General features: G+C 38.7%; 1 protein-coding gene across 1 annotated transcript in view; it reads right to left on the reverse strand.

The window, feature by feature from the left end:
• Nucleotides 1-23,910, reverse strand: part of LOC124555796 (WASH complex subunit 4) — a 187,502-nt gene that overhangs the window by 67,068 nt on the left and 96,524 nt on the right. The window contains exons 12-13 of the mRNA XM_047129858.1: nucleotides 16,626-16,791; nucleotides 5,074-5,228 (exon numbers count right to left, since the gene is read on the reverse strand). Coding sequence (XP_046985814.1) covers nucleotides 5,074-5,228; nucleotides 16,626-16,791 — 321 coding nt within the window. The remainder of the gene's footprint in view (nucleotides 1-5,073; nucleotides 5,229-16,625; nucleotides 16,792-23,910) is intronic.

Consider the following 23,910-nt stretch of genomic DNA (forward strand, 5'->3'; position numbering starts at 1 on the left):
GGATTTCAATAAAGCACAGAAACAATGTAACTTAAGAAATGTATATACAAGAACAGGCTATTTGCAAATAGTGACTGAAATTATAAAGAATAAAGAAAAACTATGGGGAATTGAGACCTATGAAATATCATGGAGTGACTGCCTCGGTACGTAATATTTACTGATGATTATAGACAGCTGTTCAAAATTAGATCAAAATAAGTTCACTGAAAGCAAATAACTTGGTGTCAGCTGTATTCGGTACAGATGTTCTACCTGTTGGTGATGTGTGAAATTTGTGCCGGAGTGAGAGCCGAACCTGGATTTCCTGCTTTCAGCGAATGGTCGTGTTACCATTAGGGTATCTGTTCATGCCTCCCAGACTGATCCAAACTTCCACTTTACACTGTCTACACCTCTCTACCCTAGGTTTCAATTCCCCATAGTCTTATTCTCACCAACGTGGGAATACATAATTAAGCTGTGGGTATTCAGTGATGAAAGTAAGAGACTATGGTATATGGATGTAGAGACAGTGTGACACATGGAATTCTAGGTTGGTACAGAGGTGTGGACATATAGCGTAATGCAAAGGCAACCACTTGTGATAAGCTCGAAATCCGGGTTCAATTCATAGTCCAGTATAAATTTTCACATTGCCAACAGGTAGAACGCCTGTTCCTAATACAGCTGACGACAATTTACTCGCATTCAGAGAATGTATTTTGATTTAATTTTGAACAGCTGTTAATCATCATGAATATAAAAAATATATAGACAGTGACCTAATGTGAGGTGACATAAGGAAACAGGGAGCAACAGGGATTTACCTAGCTCACACCCATAATGGGTAGATAAATCTGGAGGATGCATGGGAGGACTTCATGCAGGCATTTAGCTTTTTACAAGTCACTTTGTCAAGTGTGTATTGTGAGTATCCTGAATTGAGCAAAACTGCCACTGCAAGAGTCATCTGCAGAGAGCAACAACTTATCAACTACAAGAGTCACCATCAACTACTATGGATTGTAAATGCAGATAGACTTGGTAATGGGTATCAAATCACATACTCAATGCAGAAAAACACTGGTGAATAGCAATGCTATCCAGAATCATCACTTTCCCATGGGCTGTGTGTGCCTTCAGTTAGTTAATTACATTATTGGATACATCCTTTGCACCAATTTATATTGTAATGCTGTGGGACAAGTGAATTTCCGGTCAACAAATATACACTGAAGAGCCAAAGAAACTTGTACACCTGCCCAATATTGTGTAGGGTCCCCATGGCATGGACTTGACTATTGTCTGAAGTAGTGCTGGAGGGGACTAAGACTATGAATCCTGTAAGGGTGTCCATACATACGTATGAGTATGAGAGGGTGCAGATCTTTCCTGAACAGCACACAGCAAGGTGTCCCAGATATACTCATTAATGTTCACGTCTGGCTAGTTTGGTGGCCAGTGGAAGTATTTAAATTCAGAAGTGTGTTCCTGGAGCCACTATGTAGCAATTCTGGAAGCGTGGAGTGTTGCATAGCCCTGCTGGAATTTTCCAAGTTCATTGGAAGGACCAACGGACACGAATGGATGCAGGTGATCAGACAGTATCCCTATATGCATGTCATCTGTCAGAGTCGTATCTAAATGTATCAGGGGTCCCATATCACTCCAACTGCACATGCACCATGCCATTACAAAGCCTGCACCCTGCTGACATGCAACAACAGTATCCTCACCAAATCAGAGTTCAGGTTTCAGAAGGGTTGCTCTACTGAGAATGCCATTTACACATTCACTCATCAGATTTTCCAAGCATTACATAATAAAATAGTGCTGGTTGGTACTTTCTGTAACCATTTGACTGTGTGAATCAGAGTATTCTCTTAGATAAATTGTTGTTTTATGGTAGTGATAGTACAGCCAAACAATGGATAATATCCAAATGCAGGAAGCTGTACTTAGTAATTCAACCAATATAGTCCAGGGACACCATTCTGACTCAGGAGAAATTACGTATGGGGTTCCCCAAGGTTTAATTTTAGGTGCACTACTATTCCTCATATATGTAAGCGATCTTCTGTCTAGTATAAAACAACCAGAATTAGTTCTTTTTGCAGATGACAGTAGTATTGTACTCAAGCCAAGCATACATACAGAAACAGAAGAAATGGTAAATGAAGTTCTTAAAAGTATCTTTGACTGGTTTTCTGCAAATAGTCTCACTCTCAATTTTAAAAAGACACGACATATCCAGTTCTGCACATCTAAAGATATTACACCAATGATAAGTGTAACACATGGTCAGGAAATAATAGAGTGTGTGGAAACTCAAAATTCTTACGGGTCTACCGTATTTACTCAAATATAAGCCGCACTTTTTTTCTGGTTTTTGTAATCCAAAAAACCGCCTGCGACTTTGAATTGAGTGCAAAGTAAGCGGAAGTTCTGAAAAATGATGGTAGGTGCCGCCACAACTAACTTCTGCCGTCGAATATATGTAGCGCTACACAGGCATGCGTTGCAGTCACAAAGATAAATACTGGCGCCAAAACCTCTGCGTCAGTAAATAAATTTAAAAAAAAATGGTGGAAGATGAGCTTTTTTTTTTTTTTCTTCACCCCGAGTTTCGACCACTGCATTTTCATACATTATCCAACGAAGTAAATACAAATTCCGTATTGTTCATCTTCAAATGTAGCAGCATTTCAATGTACTACGAAAATCCGACTGGCAAGACTGTTTGGGATGTTTGTCAATATGGCCAACTCTACGTACTGAATTTCTTCCTATCTGTGAGAAGAGATGGTTGCTAATAGGAACTTTTATGAATTGTGAATCACATGAAGTATTCTCTTCACCATAAGAATAATACAAATATAAACATTTTACCATGTATCTTTTCGTGTTTGCTGCTATCTCATTTAAATCCTGTCTGCCTAATAAACTACGAAACTAGAGTGAGACATCAGCAACCGCAGAAGAATATACAAACATGTCATGTTTATATTCGTATTATTCTTATGCCTAATAGTGATATGGTCAGAAATGAAGCACGGCAATTGATTAGATTTTTAAATCTAATATGACTAATTTCTGTGCAGAATGTAATGTACTAAAGAGGCGTCTGCAAAGATTTTCAAACGGAGAAAAATTTTCGCTAAACATTTTTGCTAAACTCTCATTCAGAACATTTATCACATGCAGTCTATTATTTGGTTCCTGCTGATCATTATCAAAGATGGCAGCAGTGTAAGTAACAACAAATAGCAGTCTCTTGCCATTGTTTCGCTAATGAGACGATTCCTCTCTCTCTCTCCCTCTCTCTCGTTTTTAATGGAGAGTGGTGGTAGCGGACTCAAACGCAACCCATGCCGCGAGCGGCGACAGGCCGTAAACACTCTATCAGAATGCGAAAAACAATGCAGGCCACAGTACAGTAATGCATTTTCGGCTTAGAGTGACGTAAACACCTATAACAAAGAGAACGCCATTTACCAGATCAAAGAAAAATAAGCAATCGATTCAAACCAGACGAAGCACGTGAAAAAGGAAGGGTACCCGTATAAATACGGATGGAGCGTCTGACGCATAGCAATGGCTACCTGGCAAAGCTTAACTGCTAAGCTTACGACTCGAACCAAACTACAGTAGCTGCATCGTCATTCATTCGACCTAAATTGAGTCTCATATTACAATGGACCAACTTTGTTTCAACTTGGAGGTGCAGCCTAAAACTTTTCTCCCTCTTGAATTTCGAGTCTCAAATTTCAGGTGCGGCTTAGATTCGGGAAATTTTTTTTTTTCCTCGATTTAGAGTCTCATTTTTCTGGTGCGGCTTAGATTCGAGTAAATACGTCATATTGATCAGAATTTAAACTGGAAAAAAAAAAAACACATTTTGGAACTCCTAAAACAACGTCCTTCAGCCACATTTTGCTTAGAATCATTGAAATTCTTGGAGAGACACAAACCAGTAAGTTTATGTATTTTGCATATTATCATTCAATAATGTCATATGGAATAATGTTCTGGGATACCTCATCTTTAAGAAGAAAAGCATTGCTGAAGAAGAGAAAGTTGTTGACATCAAACATCAAATATACATTTAAACGTTCAGAAGTATTTTCTGAAGGTATTTGTATGGAGTGTAGCCACGTGTGGAAGCAAAACATGGGCAACAAACAATTTAGATAGAAACCTTTGAAATGTGGAGAACAAAAGAATGTTGAAGATTAAATGGGTAGAATGTGTAACTAATGTGGTGGCACTGAATAGAATTGTGAAGAGAAGAAATTTGTGGCAAAAATTAACTACAATAAGGAATCAGTTGATAGGACACATTCTGAGACGTCAAGGTATCACCAATTAAGTATTGGAGGGAAGTGTGGGGGTAAAACTTTTAGAGGGAGACCAAGGTATGAATACAGAAAGGAAGTTCAAAAGAATATAGGTTGCAGTAGTGATTCTGAGACCAAGAGGCTTGCCCAGGTTAGCATAGTGTGAACAGCTGCATAGAACCCGTCTTCACGCTGAAGACCGTATTATTTTTACAGACACCAACCATCACAATACCCCTAGGAACATCATACAATGAAGTATGCACTCATATCAAAGTCCTGTCCAATTTCATAACTCTAGCCAGCTCATTTTCCCAATATTGATACGATTTTAACGTCTAAAAGATGGCAGGAATCACTCTCTAGGGTAAACAGGATAATACTCCACTGCTCTTGCGTCAACTCACAATAGGCAAAGACTCCATACTCGCAGAGCTCTGTGGTGCCTTTGGGGAAGAATTAGGTATCTGGTGGGTCACTGAACAAACAAAGGAGCCTCTTTAACCAGTTGATACACAGTCTGAGGTGATAGCTGTGATCCTGAGGCTGCAGCAAGGTGTCTCTGCAGATGTGATAAAGCTTAGAATACACAGCAACACTATGGTATTGTTTTCTTGTGGATCTCTAATGTGTCTTTTATTTTCTCCTCTTTCTTTTTCACTCAAGCCACAAATGAGGGAAAATTTTCTTTTATCTTCTTTTTGCTATGATTGGAGTAAACATCTATCAAGTGCAAACATTTATAATTGCATACCTGTTCAAGTGTCTGACTGGGTAAATGGTCTTCCACAGTTACCAGTCCAAACTTATTCCTTGCAAGTGTTCTCATTTCTTTGTAAGTTTTCCAATCATGTAAAGCCACTGTTGTCAGATTGTAAAATGTTTCATCAAGGTAATGCTCCACATAACCTGAAAGCCATGCATTAAACTTAGAAGTTACTGTTTCTGTACCAATTATTTGGATGCAGCACACAAAGAGGGTTATTTGGATGCAGTACACACAGGTCACATTTATCAACTTCATCTAAATTCAAAAAGTAGTTTCACTCATCAAACATGTCTGCACAATTATTTTTTTAAAATCTCTGTACCATTCTAGTTATTGCCATGTTTGAACATAGTAAGACTCTCACTCATACAAATTATCAAGATTTTACAGGATCTTGGAACTAAAATGTTACTGTGGGTACAACTATTTTCTATGATCTAATTCAGGACTGTATGTTACAGCTGGCCATGTAACATTACACTGGTTCTCAAAGTGCTGAAGATAATGTGTTTTCTTCTTCTTACTTCAGTGACTAGAAGGTGAATTACAGCAAGAGCGTTAATTTCAGTAGGAACAAATACATCCCCCCCCCTCCCCTTTCCAGCTGCACTTCCACTGATGTATGTACAAACTCATACAATGGTGAAATGGATGCCTGAAAAGGCATGGCTCTTCATGGTACAGCATGTAGTAAATGAGAAAAATTCCTTTTGCAACAATTCGTAAGCTCCAATGCCCTCACACTTACTTACAACTCAGCATTATAAATAGTTTATTGATTTGAAGATGAACTCTGGAGAGAACTACAGAAAATTACTGAACTTTTTCTACTTTTATGCATCCGTTTACAGTAAAATCATAATTAATCTTTTTAAAATGGTACAAAATGAAGAGCCAGCAAGTATGTTTGCAATGCATTCCTTCCTAAGCTAAGTTAGTGTGAAAATTGTTATGGGCATGTGAAGGAGTCCAAGAGACAACCACACTGTATAGTATTAAAATTAACCATTCCCATTTACAAAAGGCTGTATTCCGGATGAAGCGCAAGCAGTCACATCGAGAACAGCCAGTTATGAAGAATACATGACAAGTTTTGGCACTGGCACAAAAATGGCACTGATATCAGCGATATTTTTTTTTTGTTATGTTGTTACTCATAGCAAATAAGTTAAGTGTCAACTTAATCTGGAGAATAGTTTTGTTTACACTGCTTTTTAAAGTAGTCATACTGTTCATGCTAATATGTCATCAGAGTGTCGTTTAGCTGTATCTCTGAAGAGATACAAGTTCCTCCATAATTCAGTGGAAGATCAACTGCCCAAGCCAACAGGAAATGTGGACATTGCCTTCACACAACAATAGACCATTTTTTTTCTCTATTCAAACACACACACACTGTCCCATTTATCTTAACCACTCTAAGTAACATAACCGAAGAGGGCTGCTATGGTCAGAGGCAGTTTTCTGTGTAACTGACTATAACTGATGAAACTAATGTTTCAGCTACCATTACAGTTGCCTCCTCCTTTGCTTACATCAGTGATAGTTATTTACAACATGATGTGATAATATACCCAGAAAACTGTTATTTAAAAATGTATACTGCTGTTCATACCTCTGTAATGAATGGAGTTACAAGGAGGACAATAACATTAGTTTTTTAACTGTCCCTGGTAATAAAAATTTGCTAGATAATTTTTTTTATTTTAACTGATTCAACTGTGGGTTCTTGGCAAAGCAATGCATATTTTACTAATCGAACAAAACACTTTTTTAGCATTGTTTCACAAACTTCATCATTACTGTGTACATATTAGGTTTTTTGTTATATGTCCATATTATATATTTTTTATTTTGTTTCCGTACACACAGTCATGTGGGGTGGTCAAGATAAATGGGACACCTTATTGACTCTGGGTGGCTTTTTTCACACTAAAGTGAAATGTTGATGGATTGGTGTAATAATGTCCCACAAGATAACTTTGAAGTTATAACAATGCTATCTTTTGTAAAACTTTCAGTTGCATGGTTGGATAGTTATTTTTTTATTTATCAGCCAAGATTTAATAGGTTTAACATAAATTTGTTTCAATAATGTGAATAACTGTAGTGTTGATGTCTATAAATATAATGTATTTTCATTTACAACGTAATATTACAAAACAATGAAATTACACAAAAATAAACAACATACAAACTTCATGAATAAGTCATCAAAAAGTAATATCAATACTGAGAGAAAACAATATGAAATTTTGCAAAGCATAACAACAAAATTGGCCATAAAACAATTTTTTTCCTCACACAAAGTAGGCTTTCACGGTCGGTATTAATTTCACTTCTGTGAGACAAGCATCATATCAGAAATATCACATTCTCATACACGCATGTGTAGAGAGACTATTGAGAGTTATAAACATCGTAAAACTTAACAAATAAGGAAAGGTGATGAATTAGATAAAATATGGATGTCACCTTTGCACTGACAGAATAATGATCAAACTCCATATATATATATATATATATATATATATATATATATATACTTTCACCTATATAAGCTTTCACGAACTTTAGTTAATCCGCTGAAGATCAATAATGTCAGAACAGCACAGTATTCGAGTAAATATAATTGTTTCTATTGACAGTTGCCAAAATTTTTTTAATTTATTGTCATTAAAATTATGAGTATTATTTAGCTTTGCATGGAAATCTCAAATGCAAATATAAATACAAGCACAACGAAAGCCACCAGTCCAAACACAAAGTGACTACAATGGTGTGCAAGCCATAGCATACACAAATAAACTTAAGACCTGATGAAAATCACAACAGTAACATTTTCTAAGATTTTGTTATTTCACATGTCAAGATCTCTAGGACCAAATCTGTATGGTTATGTAATGAGTCAGAACATCAGGAAAGTTAATAAGAAACAAAATAAAATTTACACAAACCCTATTCAGATGACAAACTGCTGAGTACATATAGCATAATCAACTAAAAAAATAATATGCATCATTTGTTTTTACAGGAAATCCTAGGCAGAACAGAAGGACTCAGTCATAAGGAAATTCTTCAGCTTGGACTTCAAAGTGCAAGGATTACTGTCAAGATTTCGTAATTCTTGTGATAGCTTGTTGAAAATGGATGCAACAGAACACTGCACACTTTTCTGCACAAGAATTGTGGAGGTGTAATCCAAATGCAGATTGGATTTCGGCCTAGTATTAACTGAGCAAAAGCTGCTAGTTCTTGGGAATAAGCTCATACTGGTAACAACAACCAACATTAAAGAAATTACATACTGAATGGCAAGTGTCATAATTGCCAGACTCTTTAACAGTGGCCAACAAGAGGTTCACAAACTTGTTCGAATTGTCTTCTTTGGTGCCAAAAATATCCTTTTTGAATGGAAAGAGTTATCATCAAGTGTAACGCTGTATGTCATAAGCGAATGAAAATAAGCAAAGTAGACTAATGTTTGTGTTGAACTATCAGTTACTGCAGATACCATTCTAATGGTGAATATAGCAGCATTCAGTTTTTGTACAAGATCCTGAACATGGACTTTCCGTAACAGCCTACCATCTATCTGAACAGCCAAGAATTTGGACTGTTCAGACACGCTAATCATATGCTCATCCTATGCAATCAAAATGTCAGTTTTCTAAGAGAGTTATACCACTACCTGTAGAAAAAAAAAGTTTTTATTTAATTCACCTGTTACATTTAGAAAGTGGTTTTTAAATACGACAGGTATATCTGACTAATCAGCAACAAATGCATATTGACTAGGTATTGATTTACACTAAGGTGACAAAAATCATGAAATAACTCCTGATATATCAGATTTCCTTTTGCCAGTGTAGTGCACCAACTCTGATCAAGCCATAGTTCTCTAGCCATCTAAAGTCCAACCAATACGATCACGAGGCCAGGATAGGCACTGCAGGTGATGATGTGCTGTTAGCAAAGGCACTCGCATGGGTCATCTGCTGCCATAAACCATTAACACAAAATTTTGCCACACTGTCCTAACAGGTACATTCATCGTACGTCCCACATTGATTTCTGTGGTTATTTCACGCAGTGTTGCTTGTCTAATTGAAGGACATCTTCCAGTATGTTGTCCTTTGTGAGAGGTAATGCCTGAAATTTGGTAGTCTTCATGCACTCTTGACACTGTGTATCTCGGTATATTGTATTTGATACGATTTCCAAAATGGGAAGTCCCATGCATCTAGCTCCAATTATCATTCTGCATTCAAAGTCTGTTAATTCCTGTTGTGTAACCACAATCACATCACAAACCTTTCCACATTAATCACCCGAGTACGAATGACAGCGCTGCCAATGCACTTCCCTTTTATACCTCATATACATAATACTACCACCATCTGTATATCACTATCCCATGAGTTTTGTCTCCTCAGTGTATAGCCTTGACCTTGTGCTGCACATAAACCTGCTCTACACATCAAGTTGACAGCTGAAGTACATTACTGAACAAGTGTGTTAATATAACAATAGCCGAACAGTGTAGATATTAACGTTGTCTCTGGTCCAGGCTTTCTCCCTGTAACACTGTAATAGGGTGGACTGTATGAAAATAAAACTATATGCTCCGAAGCCCCATCCATGGTACAGTATTAAGAGTATCCTGTCATATAGCACTATGGGAAGCCTTTTCATGATTGAAGGATGTAACAGAAAGCTATTACTGCAAGAGAGAATTTACTGTATAGGCACCTCAAGCAATGTCAGGTTGTTGTTGTTGTTGTGGTCTTCAGTCCTGAGACTGGTTTGATGCAGCTCTCCATGCTACTCTATCCTGTGCAAGCTTTTTCATCTCCCAGTACCTACTGCAACCTACATCCTTCTGAATCTGCTTAGTGTATTCATCTCTTGGTCTCCCTCTACGATTTTTACCCTCCACGCTGCCCTCCAATACTAAACTGGTGATCCCTTGATGCCTCAGAACATGTCCTACCAACCGATCCCTTCTTCTGGTCAAGTTGTGCCACAAACTTCTCTTCTCCCCAATCCTATTCAATACTTCCTCATTAGTTATGTGATCTATCCATCTAATCTTCAGCATTCTTCTGTAGCACCACATTTCGAAAGCTTCTATTCTCTTCTTGTCCAAACTATTTATTGTCCATGTTTCACTTCCATACATGGCTACACTCCATACGAATACTTTCAGAAATGACTTCCTGACACTTAAATCAATACTGGATGTTAACAAATTTCTCTTCTTCAGAAACGCTTTCCTTGCCATTGCCAGTCTACATTTTATATCCTCTCTACTTCGACCATCATCAGTTATTTTGCTCCCCAAATAGCAAAACTCCTTTACTACTTTAAGTGCCTCATTTCCTAATCTAATTTCCTCAGCATCACCCGACTTAATTCGACTACATTCCATTATCCTCGTTTTGCTTTTGTTGATGTTCATCTTATATCCTCCTTTCAAGACACTGTCCATTCCATTCAAATGCTCTTCCAAGTCCTTTGCTGTCTCTGACAGAATTACAATGTCATCGGCGAACCGCAAAGTTTTTATTTCTTCTCCATGAATTTTAATACCTACTCCGAATTTTTCTTTTGTTTCCTTTACTGCTTGCTCAATATACAGATTGAACAACATCGGGGAGAGGCTACAACCCTGTCTTACTCCCTTCCCAACCACTGCTTCCCTTTCATGTCCCTCGACTCTTATAACTGCCATCTGGTTTCTGTACAAATTGTAAATAGCCTTTCGCTCCCTGTATTTTACCCCTGCCACCTTTAGAATTTGAAAGAGAGTATTCCAGTCAACATTGTCGAAAGCTTTCTCTAAGTCTACAAATGCTAGAAACGTAGGTTTGCCTTTCCTTAATCTTTCTTCTAAGATAAGTCGTAAGGTCAGTATTGCCTCACGTGTTCCAGTGTTCCTACGGAATCCAAACTGATCTTCCCCGAGGTTGGCTTCTACTAGTTTTTCCATTCGTCTGTAAAGAATTCGTGTTAGTATTTTGCAGCTGTGACTTATTAAGCTGATAGTTCGGTAATTTTCACATCTGTCAACACCTGCTTTCTTTGGGATCGGAATTATTATATTCTTCTTGAAGTCTGAGGGTATTTCGCCTGTTTCATACATTTTGCTCATCAGATGGTAGAGTTTTGTCAGGACTGGCTCTCCCACGGCCGTCAGTAGTTCCAATGGAATATTGTCTACTCCGGGGGCCTTGTTTCGACTCAGGTCTTTCAGTGCTCTGTCAAACTCTTCACGCAGTATCATATCTCCCATTTCATCTTCATCTACATCCTCTTCCATTTCCATAATATTGTCCTCAAGTACATCGCCCTTGTATAGACCCTCTATATACTCCTTCCACCTTTCTGCTTTCCCTTCTTTGCTTAGAACTGGGTTTCCATCTGAGCTCTTGATATTCATACAAGTCGTTCTCTTATCTCCAAAGGTCTCTTTAATTTTCCTGTAGGCGGTATCTATCTTACCCCTAGTGAGATAAGCCTCTACATCCTTACATTTGTCCTGTAGCCATCCCTGCTTAGCCATTTTGCACTTCCTGTCAATCTCATTCTTGAGACATTTGTATTCCTTTTTGCCTGCTTCATTTACTGCATTTTTATATTTTCTCCTTTCATCAATTAAATTCAATATTTCTTCTGTTACCCAAGGATTTCTAGTAGCCCTCGTCTTTTTACCTACTTGATCCTCTGCTGTCTTCACTACTTCATCCCTCAAAGCTACCCATTCTTCTTCTACTGTATTTATTTCCCCCATTCCTGCCAATTGCTCCCTTATGCTCTCCCTGAATCTCTGTACATCCTCTGGGTCTTTTAGTTTATCCAGGTCCCATCTCCTTAAATTCCCACCTTTTTGCAGTTTCTTCAGTTTTAATCTACAGGTCATAACCAATAGATTGTGGTCAGAGTCCACATCTGCCCCTGGAAATGTCTTACAATTTAAAACCTGGTTCCTAAATCTCTGTCTTACCATTACATAATCTATCTGATACCTTTTAGTATCTCCAGGGTTCTTCCATGTATACAGCCTTCTTTCATGATTCTTAAACCAAGTGTTAGTTATGATTATGTTGTGCTCTGTGCAAAATTCTACCAGGCGGCTTCCTCTTTCATTTCTGTCCCCCAATCCATATTCACCTACTATGTTTCCTTCTCTCCCTTTTCCTACACTCGAATTCCAGTCACCCATGACTATTAAATTTTCGTCTCCCTTCACAATCTGAATAATTTCTTTTATTTCATCATACATTTCTTCAATTTCTTCGTCATCTGCAGAGCTAGTTGGCATATAAACTTGTACTACTGTAGTAGGTGTGGGCTTCGTATCTATCTTGGCCACAATAATGCGTTCACTATGCTGATTGTAGTAGCTTACCCGCATTCCTATTTTCCTATTCATTATTAAACCTACTCCTGCATTACCCCTATTTGATTTTGTGTTTATAACCCTGTAGTCACCTGACCAGAAGTCTTGTTCCTCCTGCCACCGAACTTCACTAATTCCCACTATATCTAACTTCAACCTATCCATTTCCCTTTTTAAATTTTCTAACCTACCTGCCCGATTAAGGGATCTGACATTCCACGCTCCGATCCGTAGAACGCCAGTTTTCTTTCTCCTGATAACGACATCCTCTTGAGTAGTCCCCGCCCGGAGATCCGAATGGGGGACCATTTTACCTCCGGAATATTTTACCCAAGAGGACGCCATCATCATGTAATCATACAGTAAAGCTGCATGCCCTCGGGAAAAATTACGGCTGTAGTTTCCCCTTGCTTTCAGCCGTTCGCAGTACCAGCACAGCAAGGCCGTTTTGGTTATTGTTACAAGGCCAGATCAGTCAATCATCCAGACTGTTGCCCTTGCAACTACTGAAAAGGCTGCTGCCCCTCTTCAGGAACCACACGTTTGTCTGGCCTCTCAACAGATACCCCTCCGTTGTGGTTGCACCTACGGTACGGCTATCTGTATCGCTGAGGCACGCAAGCCTCCCCACCAACGGCAAGGTCCGTGGTTCATGAGGGGGAATGTCAGGTTATCAATAGCAAAATGTTACACACACCCCACATAGTTAGGTACTAGTAAGTTGTCTGCATAATAAGAGCTAAATAAGGCACTCTTACTCATGTAGCTGGTGGGACTACAATACAATGGGCATACAAATCTTAACGTGTGAAAGGAGACGTACTAAAAATGACTTCTTCCTATGAGATGGCAATGTGTGCGTCTTCAATGTTAAGCGGAAAAGGTGGAGATTTATTTTCTTGAGTGGCTCCGTATGAAGTGTTGCAATCTGCCAGAACCTAGCTACCACACTCAGAATTAGCATTTGTAAACTACATTACAAGTACGACTGAAGACCAATATGTCTTTGTGGAGGGCCATTTTCAAGAATGTTTCTCTGCTTTGGTTACAGGAACAGGTATGGTCCTCTAACATGATGGAGGCCCTACATATTATAGCCATCAAATGTCATCAATCAATAAGAAGATTGCTATTAAGATGGATAGGCAGAGATGGACACATTTCTAGACCTCATGGTCCCTGGACCGTATCCCTTTAAGTGTTTACATGTGACACTGGTTGAAAGGCAAAGGCTACAAACAAAAACGTAAACAGAACAGACAAAGTGATTATACAGATTACAAATAGTACTGCCCTCATAAAAGAATGCCAAGATGATATCAGTAGAGCTACATGGTGTTTGGGTTACATTCTAACAACTGTATCACTGCAGACAATAAAAATCTGGATGTGTATTATATGGAAAGTTGCATTTGAATTAGTCTCTACCACCACCTCCTAAAGATTTTCTATGTCTCCCTAAACATCCTGTATATTCGGGTATCACTTGGGAATTAAACACAAGTGTAAACGAGTCACAGTCTTTCTTCTTCTTTCTTTCTTTCTTCCTTTTTTTTTCTTTTTTTCATTACACTGTTAATTTCAGGAAGGTCCCTCCGCTCAATTGCTTTGGATGTTTACTTCCAGTAGATCTCTCAGAGGGCAAAAACTTCTTTCTGAAAGTTATGGTGTTGTGGAGGTCAGTTATAAATGAACAATCCCTGCAAATTTTGGCAATTGTGACTTGATGAGATCTAGATTCTCTAGTAAAGATACGCCACAACTAACAAGGAGAGGCCATAACGTTGGGATCACAGATGTATTTCAAACTTTGTACAGCTTCAGTAGGCCATTTAAACAACATAATAAGGGGGAATGCGAGTGCTCCAGTGATAAGAACTCTTGGAAACATATGAAAGTGATCCTAATTTTTTAAACTCTGTTATCACCAAGGATGAGTCATGGATTTTTGAGTACAATCCTGAGATAAAAAGGTAGAGTTCAGAGTGAAATACCCCAACATCACCCCTCCTCAAGAAAGCACACATGGCCAAGTAAAGCATGAAAACCACACTCAGTGTCTTCTTTGATGCCAGAGGCATTGCCCACGATGAATTCGTACCTACCGTGACCACTGTGAATGAAGCTTTCTACTTGGAAGTGCTCCAAAGATTGAAAAGGAGAGCTGTGCACTGTTCAAGTGACATTAGGAACAAGTGTAAACTGCAACACGACAACGACAACTAATTTTTGGCCAGGACTCGCACCCCATTGCTTCCTCATCCTCCCTGCACACTTGACCTGGCTATCCCAGATGTTTAACATTTTCTCACTTAAAGTGAGAGCTGAAAGGGACACATTAATACATGATTGAATACATCCAGGCTCATGTTACAGTAGTTCTAATGGAAACCCCAGAGAAGGCCTTTCAACATCCCTTCCAGGCCCCAAAACACTACTTCCAGAAGTGTATCTACACAGGAGGGTGCTATTTCAAAAATTTTTGACTATTTGTACAAATACATTCAATAAATGTATTTTCACCAGTTTGGTCAGATTACTTATGGAACCCACCTTGTAGAAGGATCGTTCAGAAAGTAAAGAATGACTGCGCACCACGCCCAGCACAGATCCCCATGATCGCAAGCATGCCAATTAACTCAATCCACCATCTCAGTGAGAGTCAAGTTTTGTTGTCGAGTTGCCATGCAGCTTTGTTCTGTAACCTTTCAAAACGGTGGCGCCCATTGAAAATCCTGTCAAATATGAAGTGTGTGGTGACAGTTGTTTGACCCATATGGAGTGCATGCCAAGAGGATAAATAATGAAATCACAGACCCATTGTGAAGCTCTATAATAACTTGGGCATGCTATCCAAAACAAGTGATGAACAATGTTGTCAGTAAAGGCATTTATAAGTCATGACATCGGTCTCGTGGCTCAGCGTGCGCGCACGCGGGCACACGCACATGCACATGGGCACACACACCTTCATGGTTTAACTGTGAAATTTTTGTGCATACTCTTTACAGCCTGACATGGCACCTAGTGATTTTCACTTATTTCCAAAACTAAAGGAATTTTTATGTGCAAAACACCTCAGAATAGCAGTCACATCCTAGCTCAAATGTTTGGTGGCAGAGGAGCACAACATGGAAACTGAAAAATCGGCCCCATTAAGTGCCTTTACAGCTATGGTGACTACACTGAAAAGTAAGAGTAAGATATTATAACTTAGTAAATAAAGTTTTGTGTTGATACCTTTTGTTTTTATTTATTTACGCCAAAACATTCTTTACTTTCTGGACAACCCTTGTATAACTGAAGGAATGGTTACACGGTATTTGACAACAACCCACGATGTTTTAAAGAGAAATTAACTACTTCAGCAACAAATATCATATATTCTGATCTAAAATGGAAACATATATTCTTGCACAATCATTCTATTTATGAGTGATGGAGACTCGTAACTATAATTTTTCTTGCATTTTAGTGTATAGTTGTGATTCTTCAACTTCCCCTGGCAAACTTCTTGCCAAATTGTTCACAGGTGAAATGCCGTATGTCAGTGTCCAGTGGACATAACATTTAGGCAAAAGGCCCCATTACCGTCATAACATGGTCATCTGCTGAAATAGCGGGCCCATTAGATGTTGACATCCAGTACTTCACATTGGACTATTTCCTAATGCATAGTTGTTTATTATCTCTTCTATAACATCCACATTTAAAGTAGATATTTATGTTTGTATTTAACTGTGACATACTTTATCTTTCGTTATATGAAGTAACTAGTACAAAACAATGTGCACAACAGTTAGTGTTATGCTTTTACTGTGATAATTAGACTACAGATTTTATGCAGGTGTGTTCCACAATCATGGAGTTTAATTTCTGACTGATCCGCAAATGAAAAGTACAAATGTAGAACAAATTCATATTGCCCCTTTCCTTTCAATGACATTCTCTGCAGCAAACAGTAGTTCTAGAAAACAAATGCAAGGAACAGTACACTCAACTGAATTAAACCCACTTTGAATTCTCTAAGACTTCTATAAACAGCTGCACAGATGTATGGCAGTAGTTGTGGATACTCCACTTCTTGTATTTTTTGGAGAAATTAAAAGTAACAATTAACTAATATGTACTGTACCTTTAATGTCAATGTAATAATCCATGAAACGAATTGGCTGAACTTTTAATAATGATAGGTTGTCCTTCACTCCAACATTAAAGGGATTTGAATCCTCAAGTTGCAGATGCGAATGCACATGTAATCTCAGATCTGTTTCAATGCTATGACATAATGGCACCACAATCTGAAGATAAAATGATATTTACGCATTATATATATAATACCTCTCCAATTCTCTATATTAACAAAATGTAGAGAAATAAAGTGGATAGAAACTAATGGTAAGCAGACATATTTCACAACAAAATTCTATATGTTCTTTAGTGACCTAGAGAGGTGCCACCACTTAATGAGAACTTGTTTGAGCAACCAGAAACATTCAAGTAAGCTAAATTTAAAATGATCAAGAAAGTAAATATTTCCTATCAATTTTTTTTGCAACACACATTAAATACAGTACTTAAGATTACCACATTATTAGAATTTTTAAAATATGATTGTTTCTATCTTGGGGCAAGATAGCTATTCAGTGGATATTACACTGAAGTGACAAAGAAACTGGTGTAGACATGCACATTCAAATACAAATATATGTAAACAGGCAGAATACAGAGCTGCGGTCAGCAACATCCATGTAAGAGAAGTGTCTTGTGCAGTTCTTAGATTGGTTACTGCTGCTACAATGGCAGGATATCAAATTTAAGTGAGTTTGAACATGGTGTTATTGTCCGCACATGAAGTACAGCATCTCCGAGGTGGTGGTGAAGTGGGGATTTTCCCATACAACCATTTCACAAATTTACTGTGAACATTTGGACTCCGGTAAACTGTCAAAATCTCCGACATTGATGTGACTGGAAAAAGATCCTGCAAGAATGGGACCAATGACTACTGAAGAGAATTGTTAAACATGACAGAAGTGCAACCCTTCCACAAATTGCTCCAGATTTCTAAGCTGGGCCATCAACAAATGTCAGCGTGCGAACCATTCATTGAAACATCATCAATATGGGCTTTTGGAGCCAAAAGTCCACTTGTGTACCCTTGATTACTGTACAACACAAACATTTACGCCTTGCCTGGGCCCGTCAACACCGACTTTGGACTGTTGACGACTGAAAACATATTGCCTGGTTGGAAGAGCCTCATTTCAAACTGTATCGAGCAGATGGATGTGTACGGGTATGGAGACAACCTCATGAACCTATGGACCCTGCAAGTCAGCATGTAACTATTCAAGTTGGTGGAGGCTCTGTAGTGGCGTGGTGCGTGTGCAGTTGGAGTGATATGGTTCAAATGGTTCAAATGGCTCTGAGCATGATGGGACTCAACTGCTGAGGTCATTAGTCCCCTAGAACTTAGAACTAGTTAAACCTAACTAACCTAAGGACATCACAAACATCCATGCCCGAGGCAGGATTCGAACCTGCGACCGTAGCGGTCTTGCGGTTCCAGACTGCAGCGCCTTTAACCACACGGCCACTTCGGCCGGCGGAGTGATATGGGACCCCTGATATGTCTAGATATGACTCCAACAGGTGACATGTACATAAGCATCCTATCTGATCACCTGCTTCCATTCATTGTGCATCTCGATGGACTTGGGCAATTCCAGCAGGGCAGTGCAACACCCCACAGATCCAGAATTGCTACAGAGTGGCTCCAGGAACACTCTACTGAGTTTAAACACTTCCCCTGGCCACCAAACTCCTCAGACAGAATATTATTGAGCATAGCTGGGATGTCTTGCAATGTGCTGTTTGGAAGAGATCTCCATCCCCTCGTACTCTTACAGATTTATGGACAGCCCTGCAGGATTCATGGTGTCTATTTCCTCCAGCACTACTTCAGACATTAGTCGAGTCCATGCCACATCATGTTGTGGCCTTCTACAGGCTGACGTGGGCTCTAAACGATATTAGGCAAGTGTACCAGTTCAGTTTCTTTGGCTCTTCAGTGTACTGCATCTAGTAAAGATTTACACACTTAAAACTTTACTGTACCATTATAGATGTAGTGCTAAACAACAAAACTCAATTTTACACTTCACTGTAAAATAAAAAAATTGCAAAATAACTAAAAAAAATTGTTATAAAAAAGAAATACTGAAGATACAAAATGGTAAAGGGCAGCACTGAGAAGTGGACAGGAACATAAATCAAGACTGTTATTTATCTCAAGCAATTACAGATAAGCGTACGAGACAGTGAAATTAATTTACTCAGCAAATATTAACAAAATTATTCCCTGGAATTTTAGCTCCCAGTGGCACTTGGAGCAATATTTTTAAGATTACATCATATTTATATCATGTTAAAACATTTTTGCTGTATGAAAGTGGTAAGTAAAATTAGCATTAAACTTCTATTGCCATTTTTAGACCAGCTATGGAGGTTCCAATTTCTTTGAGTCATGTTGCAGTAATCAATTCCTTCATCATAGCTTCGTCAGCCTGTTGCAGCACATTGCATGTGCTTTGTGCATGTTGTTCACTCTTGTTCTGTTTATTTGCCTTTTTCTCTGGGTGGTATCAGAAATGTACATGGTGAAATCTGATCACAAGTTGTTTCAATAGCTGGCTAGACTATAAGATTTTATTTATTACTGCAATGGCACCAGAGATGAAATGAGTTAAACTCAAGACTACCCCACAAAAGTCAGGTGCAGGATGACTTATTTCCTGCCACATTTAAAGTCATTAATATTTTAAAATTAACAGTAAAATAAACTTTCACTGCCAGGACTATTAAATAAATAAAAATTTACAGGATTTTACACTGTGGTCTTATAGACTAAACAGAAAACAGTTTGGTACTAATGTCTGTGCACAAGATGGTTAGAAATTATAGTGGCACATACTGAGTGTAATTTGTCCACATTTACTGGGAGATAGAATTGGTGAAGGCAAGTTAACAATTTTCTGAAGAAGTTCGAAGGTACATGTTCAATGAAAAAAGATTATGGGAGTCTTGTCATTTAAACTCAAAACCAAACTTTTTTTTTTACTGCAGGATTGTAGGAGGTGATAACCCAAAATGTGAATGACTGACAAATACCAACTCCAAAGAAATCATCGTGCTGACTTCCACAGGAAGCACTTGTGATTATACAAGCAAAAACGATTTGGGCTTCATCTGCAGCATGTCTCCCACGTTGAAGAATTGGATGTTCCTGAACTAGTTAAGAGAGAAACATAGTGCCAATTGTTTCAACTGTTTTATCATTATAGGGATTCTACAGAAAAGCTCATCATCATCAAGTGAAGAATGTTAGTGTTATTTTTACAAGAACTTCATGGCCTGCAGTTGAAAAAAATGTAACTGAAAATTGTTGCATAGAGTCAATAATTTCAAAATTTTTATTTCAAGTGAGCATATAAACTGCCTTTGGAAAACAGTAATTGCAGGTGACATGACTGTGTGTAACAATGATTAATGAAATTTGTTTTCACATCTCATGCCACTAACTAATGTAAGTAGCTGTATTTAAAAATGGTGGTAAGAACTAGAGCACATACTGACCAAATATACTAAAAAATATAATGTGTGCATATAATACAAACTAAACCATTCTAACAAATTAATTAAGGTTAGCAAATTGTGTCTTAATAAACAATACACTTTTATTTTTTTGTTATTACCTATATAGCCTACTAAGTGAAGTACTTAAAAAATTGGTGGTAACATGTTCTACATCTACACCTACATTTATACTCCGCAAGCCACCCAACGGTGTGTAACAGAGGGCACTTTACGTGCCACTGTCATTACCTCCCTTTCCTGTTCCAGTCGCGTATGGTTCGCGGGAAGAACGACTGTCTGAAAGCCTCCGTGCGCGCTCTAATCTCTCTAATTTTACATTCGTAATCTCCTTGGGAGGTATAAGTAGGGGGAAGCAATATATTCGATACCTCATCCAGAAACGCACCCTCTCGAAACCTGGCAAGCAAGCTACACCGCGATGCAGAGCGCCTCTCTTGCAGTCTGCCATTTGAGTTTGTTAAACATCTCTGTAACGCTATTACAGTTACCAAATAACCCTGTGACGAAACGCGCCGCTCTTCTTTGGATCTTCTCTATCTCCTCCGTCAACCCGATCTGGTACGGATCCCACACTGATGAGCAATACTCAAGTATAGGTCGAACGAGTGTTTTGTAAGCCACCTCCTTTCTTGATGGACTACATTTTCTAAGGACTCTCCCAATGAATCTCAACCTGGTACCCGCCTTACCAACAATTAATTTTATATGATCGTTCCACTTCAAATCGTTCCGCGCGTATACTCCCAGATATTTTACAGAAGTAACTGCTACCAGTGTTTGTTCCGCTATCATATAATCATACAATAAAGGATCCTTCTTTCTATGTATTCGCAATACATTACATTTGTCTATGTTAAGGGTCAGTTGCCACTCCCTGCACCAAGTGCCTATCCGCTGCAGATCTTCCTGCATTTCGCTACAATTTTCTAATGCTGCAACTTCTCTGTATACAACAGCATCATCCGCGAAAAGCCGCATGGGACTTCCGACACTATCTACTAGGTCATTTACATATATTTTGAAAAGTAATGGTCCTATAACACTCCCCTGTGGCACGCCAGAGGTTACTTTAACGTCTGTAGACGTCTCTCCATTGATAACAACATGCTGTGTTCTGTTTGCTAAAAACTCTTCAATCCAGCCACACAGCTGGTCTGATATTCCGTAGGCTCTTACTTTCTTTATCAGGCGACAGTGCAGAACTGTATTGAACGCCTTCCTGAAGTCAAGAAAAATAGCATCCACCTGGGAGCCTGTATCTAATATTTTCTGGGTCTCATGAACAAATAAAGCGAGTTGGGTTTCACACGATCGCTGTTTCCGGAATCCATGTTGATTCCTACATAGTAGATTCTGGGTTTCCAAAAACGACACGATACTCGAGCAAAAAACATGTTCTAAAATTCTACAACAGATCGACGTCAGAGATATAGGTCTATAGTTCTTTCGCGTACTCTGTGTAGAATCGAATTGGTATCCCGTCAGGTCCAGTGGACTTTCCTCTGTTGAGTGATTCCAGTTGCTTTTCTATTCCTTGGACACTTATTTTGATGTCAGCCATTTTATCGTTTGTGCGAGGATTTAGAGAAGGAACTGCAGTGCGGTCTTCCTCTGTGAAACAGCTTTGGAAAAAGGTATTTAGTATTTCACCTTTACGCATGTCATCCTCTGTTTCAATGCCATCATCATCCCGGAGTGTCTGGATATGCTGTTTTGAGCCACTTACTGATTTAACATAAGACCAGAACTTCCTAGGATTTTCTGTCAAGTCGGTACATAGAATTTTACTTTCGAATTCAATGAACGCTTCACGCATAGCCCTCCTTACGCTAACTTTGACATCGTATAGCTTCTGTTTGTCTGAGAGGTTTTGGCTGCATTTAAACTTAGAGTGAAGCTCTCTTTGCTTTCGCAGTAGTTTCCTAACTTTGTTGTTGTACCACGGTGGGTTTCTCCCGTCCCTCACAGTTTTAATCGGCACGTACCTGTCTAAAACGCATTTCACGATTGCCTTGAACTTTTCCCTTAAACACTCAACATTGTCAGTGTCGGAACAGAAATTTTCGTTTTGATCTGTTAGGTAGTCTGAAATCTGCCTTCTATTACTCTTGCTAAACAGATAAACCTTCCTCCCTTTTTTTATATTCCTACTAACTTCCATATTCGGGGATGCTGCAACGGCCTTATGATCACTGATTCCCTGTTCTGTACATACAGAGTCGAAAGGTTCGGGTCTGTTTGTTATCAGTAGGTCCAAGATGTTATCTCCACGAGTCGGTTCTCTGTTTAATTGTTCGAGGTAATTTTCGGATAGTGCACTCAGTATAATGTCACTCGATGCTCTGTCCCTACCACCTGTCCTAAACATCTGAGTGTCCCAGTCTATATCTAGTAAATTGAAATCTCCACGAAAGACTGTAACATGCTGAGAAAATTTATGTGAAATGTATTCCAAATTTTCTCTCAGTTGTTCTGCCACTAATGCTGCTGAGTCGGGAGGTCGGTAAAAGGAGCCAATTATTAACCTAGCTCGGTTGTTGAGTGTAACCTCCACCCATAATAATTCACAGGAACTATCCACTTCCACTTCATAGGCTGACATCTCATTTTACGATACTTTGGCACAACAAACCATATTAAAAAATAATGCCTTTCAGAGAGAGCTTCAATGTGGGTTATCACTTAAACTACAAATTTTCATAATACACAAGTATAAATATGGTATGCTATCTTTGTAAACAAATCAACACAACAGCTGCTCAGTTTGCTTCAGTCAGCCAATCACAGCACAACATCCTTGACATCATGGAGACTTCACTACTTTATCTTGCGAACTCATAAATGCCATTGATTGGATTGATACAAAACATTACAAGCCACAAGTTTAGATTTGAAATCATAAAACACTTTGTTATTGTTGTCTTCAGTCCTGAGACTGGTTTGATGCAGCTCTCCATGGTACTCTATTCCGTGTAAGCTTCTTCATCTCCCAGTACCTACTGCAACCTACATCCTTCTGAATCTGCTTGGTGTATTCATCTCTTGGTCTCCTCTACATTAAGCATCCAAAAAAGGAAACATACACTGCATTACAGATTTCTCTCCAAAACACATCTTTTAGTACAAATGGTTGGGATAAAAGTGTTGGGAAATGTGACGTTGACGTATAGATATGCCACCTGCAGATCTTATCATAGTTTTAGCTTTTGGTGTTATTCAGTAGTTGATCATCAAATGGAAGGACAATATTTTATGTAAACTTGTGGCTAGAGTGTGATATTGTCAGCCCCCCCCCCCCCCCCCCCCCCTCAAAAAAAAGAGGTTGGTTGTGGAGAAGGACTGACCTGTAGCACAGCTCGAGTTATAGGTTAGTTCAGATAGGTAAACATCACAGCCTTCCCCAGTATGGAAACCATAAGCCATGTCTGAGCTGGAATAAGTTGAGATACACTGTCCCACTGTCTATTTTATTTCCGATGCAGTGGAATTTCAGTTGAACAAACTTTGACCTTCAGTACTGCTTTCACTTCTTATTACTGTTCCTGATGCAGTTCACAAATGAACATTTGAACGAATGTTGAATTTGCTACGAATTAACTCTCCCTTCATCTTTGCAAACATGTGAGGTGGATCCATGGATTCTCATTTGGGGGTAGGAAAGTTCAAATTTAGGTTTTCTATTATTTATCTGATTTTCTTAGAGCAAAGACAGGAAGGTTCCTTTGAAAAGAAGACAGCTACTCTCCTTCTTCATCCTTCCT

The sequence above is a fragment of the Schistocerca americana genome, chromosome X (assembly GCF_021461395.2).
Source record: "Schistocerca americana isolate TAMUIC-IGC-003095 chromosome X, iqSchAmer2.1, whole genome shotgun sequence".
Classification (NCBI taxonomy): domain Eukaryota; kingdom Metazoa; phylum Arthropoda; class Insecta; order Orthoptera; family Acrididae; genus Schistocerca; species Schistocerca americana.